The sequence below is a fragment of the Juglans microcarpa x Juglans regia genome, chromosome 4S (assembly GCF_004785595.1).
Source record: "Juglans microcarpa x Juglans regia isolate MS1-56 chromosome 4S, Jm3101_v1.0, whole genome shotgun sequence".
In the NCBI taxonomy this organism is placed as follows: Eukaryota; Viridiplantae; Streptophyta; class Magnoliopsida; order Fagales; family Juglandaceae; genus Juglans; species Juglans microcarpa x Juglans regia.
This window is the reverse complement of record NC_054601.1, coordinates 5741473-5754030: the sequence shown is the minus strand read 5'-3', so window position 1 is coordinate 5754030 and position 12558 is coordinate 5741473. Positions and strand designations below refer to the sequence as shown.

General features: G+C 34.9%; 2 protein-coding genes across 8 annotated transcripts; one reads left to right on the top strand and one right to left on the bottom strand.

The window, feature by feature from the left end:
- Nucleotides 1-809: 809 nt before the first annotated feature.
- LOC121262888 lies at nt 810-7283 on the top strand. 2 transcript variants are annotated; one of them, XM_041165564.1, is made up of 6 exons: nt 810-1125; nt 1311-1503; nt 3369-3455; nt 3732-4115; nt 5202-5352; nt 6178-7283. In XM_041165564.1, exons 1-6 carry the CDS (start codon nt 1055-1057, stop codon nt 7083-7085), a joined length of 1794 nt encoding a protein of 597 aa, XP_041021498.1. In that variant the 5' UTR covers nt 810-1054; the 3' UTR covers nt 7086-7283. The 2 variants fall into 2 exon arrangements, with proteins under 2 accessions (XP_041021498.1, XP_041021499.1); XM_041165565.1 differs by lacking the exon at nt 3732-4115.
- An 831-nt stretch (nt 7284-8114) lies between these two features.
- Nucleotides 8115-11617, bottom strand: LOC121263153. Of its 6 annotated transcripts, none has more exons than XM_041165967.1 (3): nt 11305-11617; nt 9687-10194; nt 8115-8744 (listed from the first exon to the last, which is right to left on the bottom strand). In XM_041165967.1, the coding sequence occupies exons 2-3, from the start codon at nt 10153-10155 to the stop codon at nt 8695-8697; spliced, it is 519 nt and encodes a 172-aa protein (XP_041021901.1). In that variant the 5' UTR covers nt 10156-10194; nt 11305-11617; the 3' UTR covers nt 8115-8694. The 6 variants fall into 6 exon arrangements, with proteins under 6 accessions (XP_041021901.1, XP_041021902.1, XP_041021906.1 ...); XM_041165968.1 differs by having other exon boundaries at nt 9687-10162; nt 11305-11446; XM_041165972.1 differs by having other exon boundaries at nt 9687-10172; nt 11305-11442.
- Between the last annotated feature and the right edge of the window lie 941 nt (nt 11618-12558).

Sequence of the window (12558 nt, the reverse complement as noted above, 5' to 3'; positions counted from 1 at the left end):
TCGATGAGCTAAAATCCTACCGTGAGTGCAAGTTTGAGCTCGGTTCAAGTTGTTTGTTTTTTTATTTTTTGAATAATATTTAATAATTAAGAAATTAGATAAATAAAAAAAAATAAATGTAAATTTAATAGAAGTTTTACAATTAACAAATATAACCTCTATTGAATTAGAAAATTATAAAAATTTATGAATAATTAATATGTAACTAGTTGATGTTATTCATAATAAAAATATATTATATGCCTAGATAAATTACTAATACATATACTAATATGAAATTATTAAATTTTATCAACTAACTATTGTACAAATTTTAGCTATGAAGTATATTTAATATGTATGCAAAATTGACTAGGCATGAGTAATTAGGTTACATACTATATATTTAATTATAACATATGTTATGCTTATATTATTAACTAATATATATATATGTATATATATAGAAGTGTATATATATATTTATCAATGTATGAATGAGTTTTAATCGAGTTGATTTGGACATAAACGAGTAAGTCTTAACGAGTCTTAATTGAGTCGAGTTTAGTTCAATATGCTTCAAGTAAATTGAATGGACATCTACTTTCATGAGCGAACTCTTTTTTCATTAATCAAATTTAATTCGAGTTTAACTAGATGAATATTAGAAGAGTTTATTTTACTTATATATTTTAAAATATATTATCAATGGTTAATGAATGGGTTGTACTTTCCTTTTTCTTCCTAAAAACAACAGGCCGCTCAGCTTGTACGTCCCTCATTTTTATTTTTATTTCATTTTTCCAAAATATTTTTAACGACGGTATTTTTAACTGACTGAACTAGACTTCGCCTTTCTCCTCCCTCGCGCTGTCTCAGTTTCTCATTGAAACTGAAACTCATTCTAGGTTTTAGGGATTTAGAAAGATTTTAGGGTTCACGGTTTAGATTCGATTGTCTTAGCAAATTTTTTCAATTCAAATTATTTCCCCTCAATAGGAAATTTTTTGGGAGATTTCCGCGCTAATTTTCTCTACCCATAACATGCCATTGCTGTACTACAAAAAGAAGAAGAATGATTGAGAAAACCAAGAAACTCATGAAGGGATCCTTAAGCGAAGAAGACATCTCCACTCTCCTACAAAGGTCCCCATCGGTCTCTCTCCTGTGTATAATGTTTGATATATATATATATATATATATATACTATTTCTTCAGGGCGATACGTTTTCGTGGGATCTTTATTCTATTTTCTATATTTTAATTTTGGGATCGTGTGTGTGTGTTGGATGTTAAAATTGATGTGGTGGAGCGGTTCTTGGATTGTTCAGGTATACGGCGACGACAGTGCTGGCGTTGCTTCAGGAAGTGGCGCATTGTCCTGACGTTAAGATCGATTGGAACGCCTTGGTGAAGAATACATCAACTGGAATTTCTGATGCTCGGGAGTATCAGATTCTATGGCGCCATTTAGCCTATCGCCACGCTTTGCTCGGTAAATTGGAATATGGAGCACATCCTCTGGTCAGTCTGCCGCTTTTCCCTGAATTTGCGATTCATTTACTAGCTAAGACCCGTTGTTTGTATACAAAAAATACTTTCAACTCATTTCATCTCACCATTACAACTTTTCCAAATTTTGATATAAAATATAAAAAAAAAATCAATTTTTTCAAATCTTAAAATAATAATAATATTAAAAAATAATATTCTAATAATATTTTTTTTCAACTCATCTCATTTTATCTCATCTCAATATCCAAACCAGTCCTAATTTTTGCACGTGAGTATTTCAATGCTCAACGCTGATGGTCGAAGTAAATTGGTTGGTGTAGTGGCTTGTTGTGACTTAATGGGGTTTATGAGAAAACATGTATATAAGACATCTAATAATAGTCAAGTTATATGCAAAACTATAGAAGGTCATAGGTTCGACCCTATCTGGCGCATCTTTCAGTTTACCTATAAAAAACAAAGTTATATGCAAAACTATTATTGCCTGCTAGTTGTGTTGCTGCGTGCTACTCACGCAGGAGGCACTTTAAACGTGTGATGTGTCTTAAGGATTCTGTAAATCCTCTAAAAGTGTTTTTGGTATTAAGTGACACCCCTTTGTGGATCCAGACCAATACTTTGACATGTGGGTTCTCACGGGTATTGAGAAAAAGAGAACGAACCCAGTTACATCTTGCTGCCAGTGAACGATTGCCTGCGTATATTATTTTGGTTTAACCCCAAAGATTCTGCACGTTTTCGAAATACCATATGGAGTGTTCTAATCAAGACACAAAGCATAGAATGGAAGATTTGTTTACTTTGGCCATTTTTGTTCCACCCATTTAGACTTACTATACCATTTATTCTTTACAAAATTCTATGAATACATTAGAAATATAGGCAATTTATTTTTCTAAAATACCTGAGAAATTTGTTATCTCTTGGAAGATGGAAGACCGTTCCTACTTGCTTCGTATGGTATATTTGGAGTGAAAGCAATTGAGGTAATTTTGAGGACGTGAATGCACACTGGGGGAATCAGAAACTTCTTTTTCAGCACTCTTCTCCTTTGTTCAGCTTCTATAGACTTTAATGCGCTTAAAGCCAAGATCCTTTGGATCAATTGGCAACACCTTGGTTTCTCACTAAGAGAACCAAGGATCAAATCCCCCCTCCCCATGTATAAAAAAAAAAAAAGGAAAATGGCAACTAAGGATAAATTAATATCTCAATAATTTACTTATTAAAAAAATGGGCTTAACTTTCATGATTTTCTTGCAGCTTTTTCTCCTTATAAATAGGCGTCTCTCTTGTATACATCTTTTACATTTGGGTTGCAACTTTTGTCTTTTTTTTTTAATGGAATTTTATTGCTAATAAAAAAAAGAAATGGAATTTGGCATCTTCTTCCATGACCATATCTTCAATGAAGTGGCAATCATGTGTGGTTCTTCTAGTGTGCTTATATGTGTGGTTATCATATGACTTTTTTTTGTATTTGGATAAACTAAAGTGACCACCTCTTGCAAAAGAGCTGTCCCCACAACAGTGCCTTAGTGCCACATGATGTTAGTAGGTTGGTTTTTTTTATACCATCTGTATGGATCCACGGAAAACGTTAGCCATATCTACACCTGTACTCTTAAAGTACTAATCAAGGAAAATTTTAGCCCTTGAAATATTATAAAGCCTAGTTCCACCTAATAAAGAACTGATGTGAGACATAAAACTCAAGTACCTTTATCATAATTCACTCACACAATGTGTAACTTAATCAATCTTGGATATTGCAATCATTGCAGAATGTACCTTGTATCTTGTCCCAAAAATAAGCTTCTCACACTTGGCATGTGCTTAACGTATTTATATTTCATTATTACACCGACTTGCAGGATGATGATAGTGATTTAGAGTATGAAGTTGAAGCTTTTCCTACTGTTAGCAGTAATGCTTCGACAGAGGCTGCAGCAAGTGTAAAGGTGTGTTGACTAAATTTCCTAAACGGATTTGCTTTAGAAGTATTCATTTTGTATTTTCGGGGTAAAACCCTTCATTTTGTATTCTCTAGGTATACCCCTAGGTTGGAGTGGATTCTGCTTGATGAATTTACTTTAATTCAGTTGGCATGTCATGTTTAACACATCTGATGGCATTTAATTTTTGCCTATCTTAGTGCTTGAATTATTTGTTGATATTTTACTGGTTCATAGATTTTAGTCTCCTGTTTATTTTCCGGGAATGGTTGCTTCATCCAGGTATTAATTGCCTCTGGTTTACCAAGTGAGTGTAGTCTCCCAGCCAGCTCAATAGTTGAGGCTCCATTAACTATAAATATACCTAATGGTTGGTCATCCAGAGTTCCTTCAGAAAACTCAGAAGCCACTTGCTCAATGCAAGGGACGAACATTACTATTCCTGTTTCTCTTCAGAAAATGCCCCTTCCTGCAGCTACACCTGTAGAAGGATTGGATGCAAATGGATCAGCAAGTAGCATGCCTCCTCGAAGGAAAAGAAAACCTTGGTCAGAGGCAGAGGATATGGAACTGATTGCTGCTGTGCAAAAATGTGGTGAAGGAAATTGGGCAAATATTTTAAGAGGAGACTTCAAGGGTGATAGGACTGCTACACAGCTATCTCAGGTTCTTTTCCTTAGCCAACTAACCCTTTTTAACACAGTTGTTCTCCCCTCCTATGACCTTTTTCCTTCAATGTCTTTTCTCCATTCTTACGATTAATGGAATCTATAGATAAAATCTATTTGCACCATTGGATTAACATTCAGGAGGGCTTTTTTGGATTTGGCCATTTCCTTATATATGGCTATCATTAAGAAAGGTGTTTAGAGTCCCCTAATCCCATCTTTGATTGACCAAGGAGTATTGATTTTCCATACTGCTTAACTGTTGGGTTTTACCTAGGGCATTGAAGAAACCGAGCTATTCATGAACAGCTTGAGCTCAATTTGTATAAATTGACTTGAGTTTGATTTTATTTAATAAAACAAACCAAGTTTTTTAACATAAAATTTAAGCTCTTTTAATTAAACGAGCCAAACTCATGCAAACTCAGTTCAACTCATATAAACTCATAAACCCATATAACTTTTTATTTTTTTATGGTATATTTCGAAGTTTACAATGAGAATATCTTAAGTATTAAAAAACATAGGAAGGAATCATGTTCTTAAGTACTTAGATTGTAACACTTTTGTGTACTGGATTCATATTTCTATGTCATATAGGTAGAGTTTTATCAATATAACTATATTATTGTGTACTGGATTCATATTTCTGTGTCATATAGATTGCACTTGGCAACTATAATATAATTATCCGTTGTCATCTAGTCCGGTCAGGATGCCTGGGTTTCACCCAGTTTTCCCGGGTTCAAATCCCGGCAACGGAACTATTTCGTCTGTTATTGTGTGGATTTTAGTTAGTGGATACTGAAAATTGGATAAGAATAATACCCAGTCCGTGTATTTATCTCTTGGTGATAGTTTTGTGGTCATTGTTTTCCCTTACCTTTGTTGTACTGATAATTAGTGTAATTTCCTGACCATGTGGTAGGATGTAGGTCAAGCCTGTGAAAGTACCCCTGCCAACTCTTAGAGCTTCGCTTGTTTCATTTGTCTTTCTTTTTCCTCGTCTTTTTCTTTTTTTCTTTTTTGCTTGCCTTTTTTCCCCTATTCTACAAAAAGTTAAGAATCTTTCCAACATATCCAGAGGTGGGCAATTATTAGGAAGAGACGTGACAACTTGAATGTGGGGCCTAACTCCACTCGCTCACAACTTTCTGAAGAATGGCGGGCAGCTCATCATGCAATGTCCTTAGCCCTCGATATGCCTATTAGAAACTTACCAGTAGCACGCCCTGGTAATCCCTCTGTGCTGTTTTTCATCCTATTTTTAATCTTCCAATGCATGATTTATCTGTCTGTTTCACGTTTATTGGATATATTTATATATATATATATATATATATATATGCAAGACTGGATATATAGCTTGATTACTTGATGGTTGCGTCACCTCTTTCATCGAGGACACATATGTTTAAAACCGACATAATCAGTTATCCCATAGGTTGTGGTGGGGGGTCAACAACAGCTGATGTAGTTTTCAAATCATAGTTATTTATGACTGGTAGGCAGCATCTTGAAGCTTCTTTGGTCTTGATCCAGCACTATATTTGTTTGAATTGTATGGGGATCTTATATTTTTTTTTTTTATTTGCAGAAAAAGGACTGATAAAAGCTTTAAGAGTACTATCTCACGACAAGATAATGATGTGTGGTTCCTCTTGGGTGCAAACAATTTCTAGGGCCATTGGGCTGGGAGAATTTTCTCTTGAATTACCCGAGGTGCACTTGCGAGAAAACTCCTTGTTGAGGACCTGTGCACCCCCGGAATTAGTCGGGACTTTATTCTTGGACACCCAGTGCCAATAAAAAAGAAAGATAATGATGTGTGGTGCTTAAAAGCTTTTAACTAGTACCATCTCAGGACAAAATATTGATTTGTGGTGCTTACAAGTTTTACACTAGTACTATTTTGCCTGAACTTCCAGATTTATGAAGTTTTGATGAATATGTCTGAATGCTTATTTCCGTTCTCATGATTTATTGCTTGCCTTTTCTAACGCAATTAATTTTATGTACTTGTTTAAAACTTGAATGATCTGTTCTTGAATTTGCAACAGCTGGCATGAATACAACCAGCAACTCTGTGCTTCCTCCTGCCGCTCTTCCCAGCGGTGTTTTACAAGTCCAAGACCAGCCTTATGAATGCTTCGATGCTACAAAATCCTCTGCCATTGGGTCATTGGGTTCCATATCAAAATCTCAATCCTCCATAAAACCTAAAACAAGGCCTACTCTTGGTTCAGATTCTGCGTTGAGAGCAACTGCAGTTGCTGCTGGGGCCCGCATTGCTTCTCCATCAGATGCTGCGTCATTTATTAAGGCTACTCAGGCAAAGAGTGCTGTCCATCTCAAACCCACAGATGGTTCTTCAACCAAATTGTCTATGCCTGGTGGTGTGTCAACACAGTCAGATACTCAAACTAATGTCCGCTATATTTGTCCTGGACTTGAAGCCAAACCTTGTTCCTCCTATAATGCTGGCAATGTCACAAATACTGCTGTACATACTGGTTCAGTAAAAGCTGTCTTGCCAACAGTTCAGCATGCTTCATCTTCTTTTGCCATAGCATCGAATTTGTCATCTGAGCAGGCTAATGCTGTTAGCTCTACTCTGCCCTCTGAATTCCTGCCAAAGCAAGAGGTTATGACTGCAGAGGAGATCAAAGTTTCCAAGTCAGGTTATGCACTCAAAGAAGTCGTGCAAGATGGAGCTCGTGCCTCACAACATGCACAGAAAGAGCAAGTTAAGGATGAAGCCCTTTCAGCGGACTTGAAGACACATTTCAAAAAGCAAATGGCTGATGTTAAAAATTCTGTTAGTTCTTTGAACATGAAGACAGCTGAAAGTGACAACCAGGGCGAAGCTAGGCAAAACGTACATGATCATTTGATGACCGGTTCACCAGTTAGAGGTAACAATCAATCTGCACTCGAGGAGAACTGTGAGAATCAAGGTGCACACTAGATACAGTTAGATTCGGCAACAATAATAGCAGATGGATGCAGTGAAAAGTCAAGGGTTTTATGCAAAAATGAGGCTGGCAATGAGATTGAGGGGAGAAGAACGTTAATTAATCTGTGAAATTGTAAATTTAATGAAAACTTATCAATGGTATACTTTTTTTTTTTAATTTTTTCAGAGATGATGGTATCGCCTTGGAGGCATATGAGTATGCAGGATGATTGGAGGTCTCTGGTGGATGCTAAAATGGACTGGGTGTTTGTGTGTGTATTAAGGTTCTGGGAGAAAAAGAAAAGGGCTTAAAAGTACAGAAATTCCCCGCAATTGCATGCAGGCATGAGACCGTCCTGGCATAGTCTGGCTAGTAAATAGTGATACTATTTGGTTCAGATTTCTTGAAATAAAAAACAAAAAATTAGGGGGCCCAAAAAAATATTCAATCCTGGGGTTCAGGTGGCAGGAGTTACCACTGCAAGTCTCCAATTGGAAATGCAGTATAATAAAACGTATAAGAAGATTGGTATTAATATGTGCAAAAGTTGGGACTCGTTTGGTTATACAAATTATCTTATTTTATTTTATCTAATTATTTTAATTTTTTCTAACTTTCACATACAATATAATAAAAAATTTAATTTTTTTAAATTTTAAAATAAAAATAATATTAAAACTTTATATTCTAATAATATTTTTTTTAACTTTCATTTTATTTGTATAATCAAACAAGACCTTAATAATTAAAGTCTAGACAATCTTATTTTTTAGGATTCTTTGTTTGGCATTCTGTGGGTTACACTTCCAACAGCTGTGGGTGGAGCTTTCAACATTCTGACTTTTTAATTGAAAAATACTTCAGCCACATAAATTTTATGAAAATAAATTTACAAATTAACGTAATTCAATATTATGTGTTAGATTGTAAAATAAATTTAACATATTATATGAAACCTTATCAGTTTGTAAGTTTATCGATTTTTGTGTAACTATAACACTTCTCTTTTTAATTTACCTACACATGCAGAGAGAGAGAGAGAGAGAGAGAGAGTTACATTCTTACTATTCACAGAATGTTTAGAATTATCACACTATCAAGAGTCATGTTATTTATACAGCACTATATACAATAAAGAATCACGGACACACACTCGTACTCATCTTCATCTTACCTCACTTTTTCCTTCATTTTCTTTCAATTTTCTACTCAAACTCACACCTTTCTTCTTCTTTTTTCCCTTCTGTTTTCCTCTTTTTCTGCCTAAGAACTCTCATTACCATTACATCACAGAGGTTATATTTACATCATCGAATTTGAATGGTAAGATGGCAACAGCTCAGTCCTTTCCAGTCAGCCCAGAAAGCAGCAGAGGGGAAAACAAGCTTTCTCCCAACACCGAGAGCGTCATTCATCCCTCTCGCGTCCTTCACCATTGCTGCTACTCTGATTGATATCAGGCTGGATGCAGCATCAGCCAATCCTTTTGTACTATTAACATCAACCATACATATTTCCTTTTCTTTTAATTCTCATTTCTTCCACCACACCTAAAACTTAGAACTATTTACAGAAGCAGCATAATAAGAACCAATAGTCAATCAACAGCAGTCCTGGATGTCAGCTGCTTGGCAGAGAAGAGAGCCACTGTTCCATATATTTCTTGCTCTCTGCAAAATGAAGCAAAATGTGGAAAAGAACTGAGTTCCGACAATGAAAACGTTAAAAATGTTAACAGAGTATGCCCACAAGTCAGCACAAAAATTAGTCGGATGCACGAAAACTTCAGTTGCATGGGCCGAAGCTAGAATTCAACAAGTTGAAGAACATATAGTCAATAGAATGCACCTGCACTAGCCAGCCCTAACTATAAACAATATAATTGTCCACAGATTCCACACCCATCAATTACAATGTACTTCACAGCAAAGAAGTTGAACTCCAGCTGCTTTTCAGCGATCCAGGCATGAACTAAGGCATTTTTTCAGCTCATTTAAATATTCAGAGATTCGACATCTAATGGAAAAGTTGGTGAAACACAGCAGCTTCTTTGAATGTGTTATATATGGGCATCCAACTCTTTTGAAACACAACTCCATCCTCTATGCCATTTCTATGGGGATAGGAAGTACAACTTACTCTACAACTACTAATGTTTCATGGAATCCAACTAACCAATATACGAAGAACCTAGTGACACTAATCACTCTTGGGCCATTTGGCCGAGATAAAGGTTAGTGTACCAGGGCCTAACAGAACTCTAGGGCCAATGGTATTGCTTCCTGCATGAACTTCACCAATTTTTTTTTTTTTTTTTATTAGTGATGAAGGATTTTATTGATGAACTTCTCTAACTTTACATTTATTAAGATCCATATATTGTAAGTTGTTTATCGACATTGGACGTCAAGCAAATTGAGAAGCCCTATTATGAAATCAAATTCTCTGTATGACTCGATAATTCAAACCAATTCAAATTCTTTTCAAATTCACGTGAATATACAAATAAATAACCAAAGCTAACCATCAAGTAATTTTTGAAGAGAACTTCACCCTTCCATAAAAAGCGAAATTTGATAAGAAGATGAACAAAAAGACGAAGAAACTCTTACCATCTACATACTGATCCAGGATGTTACCAGTAGTGGTGCTCAAGATATTTTTCTTTGAATTCCCCCCCACTAGATCATTATAGCCATGCCCATAGGATGGAACCAGCACAGCAAAACTGTCATCAGGATCATCATCACTCTGGAACCCAGGTCCATGAGGCTCCAACCATCCAATCGACCAATCCGAATCATCAGACTCTGAACCCGAAACACACCCCCCATCGGATGGGACAAGAACAACATCATATTCCCTATCAATTTTCCTCTCTTCCCGACTATGCCATTTCCGCTTCATCCTTCTTGATGTGGAGGCTATATTGGCACGTTTAGCAAGACGAAATTTCAGAGCATCAGATTCCCATACACTCGAATCAGATGAAGAATTTATAGAAGATCCATTGGAAATTCGGGGCTCTGGACGCTTCCCACTCCACAACCACCATGAAAGATTGGAAAAAGCCACGGCCATAAATCCACTTTAGAATCCTAGGCAATTGACACCAGCCAACTATTCAAAACACAAAAAGGGGGAAAAATAAAAAACTGTTAATCGCTTTATCTTCAATATCCAGTACTTGGGAGGAATCTTCATTGAAAACAATATGATAAATGAACATCCAAGAATAACAAAACGAAAGTCATATGCAAGCTCAATTTTCAGGAGTTAACAATGGAAAATAACTAGAAAACTAAGAAGTAACTCTTATGTTCTCGGAAAAACAAAAAATTACTTGCACGAATAATATGCAGCAAAATCTACGTTGTTTTTCATGAAAAAAAAAAATTAAATAAGTTTGGTTGCAAAGAAACCAGTAGAGAAAGAGAGACTACATCTTGTTGTTTGATCGATTGCGAAGTGCTGTAGAATTTGTTGGCTGAGTTAATATGTATTGGACAGTTGGACTGTCTTTTTGGATTAGTTAATAACCAAAGATGCAAAAAAAAAAAAATCCCCTTTCTCCTCTTTCCTTCAGATTTCTCCGAACCAAACATAGGCAAAAATGGTAACTTTTAAATAAAGCAAAGGGTTACATAACATCCACTGTCACGTTCAAAGGACAGAGACACGCACGGAGACGCAGGAAAGTCCTAATTAAACCCAGAAGATCTAGCACTTAAAACCAAAAACAAACCATCTTTCCTAAAGAAGAAAACAATCATTTGTCGAATTTGGCTCTATCAAAAATGCAATGAGCGAGACAAAACTCGAAGAGCCCACCTAAATCACGGCACTCATTCGCTCGGACAAATCCCTTTTTTTTTTTCCTCAAAAGACCAATCGCTATCATTAACCAAATCATCAAAAGCCATGTTTTTTTTTTTTATGTCGGACCTTCTAATCGAAATAGCACCACAATCATCGCAAATGGGTTGAATTTAAGGAAACAAACAACAAAACACACGTTAAATGAATTTTTTTTTTTTAAAATAAGACTTCATACAAAGTTCGTCGATTCTACGAGAGACCTTCGAAACAACAACTATAGCCGAAATTGGACAAAAAAAAAAACCATAAATATTCTTGCCGTATCGTTCAGACTTGGAATATTTGACGAAGATTCAATGTACCCAGACAAACAAAAGTAAATAAAAATAAAAATATAGTAAATTTAGATACCTTGAGGCTAGAATTACATGATGGCAATGGAACGTCGGGCTTTTACTTCTCACGGAGAGAGAGAGAGAGAGAGAGAGATGTGTAATCTACTAATCTATATGGCGTGTCGTATTGATTGATCTGAGCTCCTCCTCCAGTAGTTTGCCAGCTAAATAGAATTATAAGATTTTGATGCGAGCGTAATATTCTTGTGCGATAACGTGCACCAATGGGAAGACTCCTACCCATTCATTGGACGATGAAAAGGAACAAATGAACTTGGATGCAGATGATCACGGATCTGTTCTGTGGATATGGAATTGCCAAGTGGTAGAAACTGATTGAAGACAGAGAATCAGAGATGAAAATAACCATTACAAAATCCGTCCGATATGTGTTTAAAATTTAATATTTATAAATTTTTTTTCAAAAAAAAAAGATATTTGCTATATTAAAATTCTCTTTTAAAAAAATGATTATATTTATACTAGTATAATAAATTATTTTTTTTAATAATAAATTCTATTTTTTTAAATAAGTATGCCATACTATAAAATTATATTTAATACATTTTTTTTTTTAATAACTCTCGCTTTGATAAGATAATATATATTTTGAAGCATTTTCTCGGCAACCACATATATTTAATGTTTTAATCCCTGAAATGTAGGGGAATTGGGGCGTTAACATCACGAGGACTGAAGGTGAGGACAAAAAATAATGTAATAATGTATTGTAAAATCTCTATCCTCCACCTAATTAAGGACGAATGTCCATAAAATGTCCTTCTCATGGACCATCCAATTGTGAGTTGACATGTCTTTTGGCTTTTTAACTTCCTTCCCTCTTCAATCATTCATTCGTTCGTGTGCCGACGATCTAATACTTAAATATTTAATTTTTAAATTATTAAATTCATCTCAATTTAAAAATTTATTATACGTTAAATTTATAATTTTTTCAACTCAATATATCTTTATATACAGAATTCATAATTATTTTTAATTTTCAAAATATTAAATTTACTGACAATATTTTATTTTATCTCATCTCATCTCATTATGTATTTATCATATTTTAAAAATTCTATACTTTTTGTGTGTTTTAATTGTGTACTTTATATCCCTTTTATATCCATTTATGAGGCCCCAAAAATACTGAACCTACCGACAACATTTTTAAAATTTTAAAATTTTAACCTAAACCAAATGCCATTTCATTTCATGTATTTATGCTGGAAGACAAGAAAGGTATAGGATTCACGAGGCAAAAAAA

Excerpts from the sequence above, each read along its gene's own strand:
- LOC121263153 (XM_041165967.1), bottom strand. The coding sequence starts at position 10,155 with ATGGCCGTGGCTTTTTCCAATCTTTCATGGTGGTTGTGGAGTGGGAAG. Across the intron at positions 8,745-9,686 it reads CCTGGATCAGTATGTAGATG|AGAGCAAGAAATATATGGAA; the intron begins GTAAGAGTTTCT and ends TTCATTTTGCAG.
- LOC121262888 (XM_041165564.1), top strand. The coding sequence starts at position 1,055 with ATGATTGAGAAAACCAAGAAACTCATGAAGGGATCCTTAAGCGAAGAA. Across the intron at positions 1,126-1,310 it reads ATCTCCACTCTCCTACAAAG|GTATACGGCGACGACAGTGC; the intron begins GTCCCCATCGGT and ends TGGATTGTTCAG. Across the intron at positions 1,504-3,368 it reads AATATGGAGCACATCCTCTG|GATGATGATAGTGATTTAGA; the intron begins GTCAGTCTGCCG and ends ACCGACTTGCAG.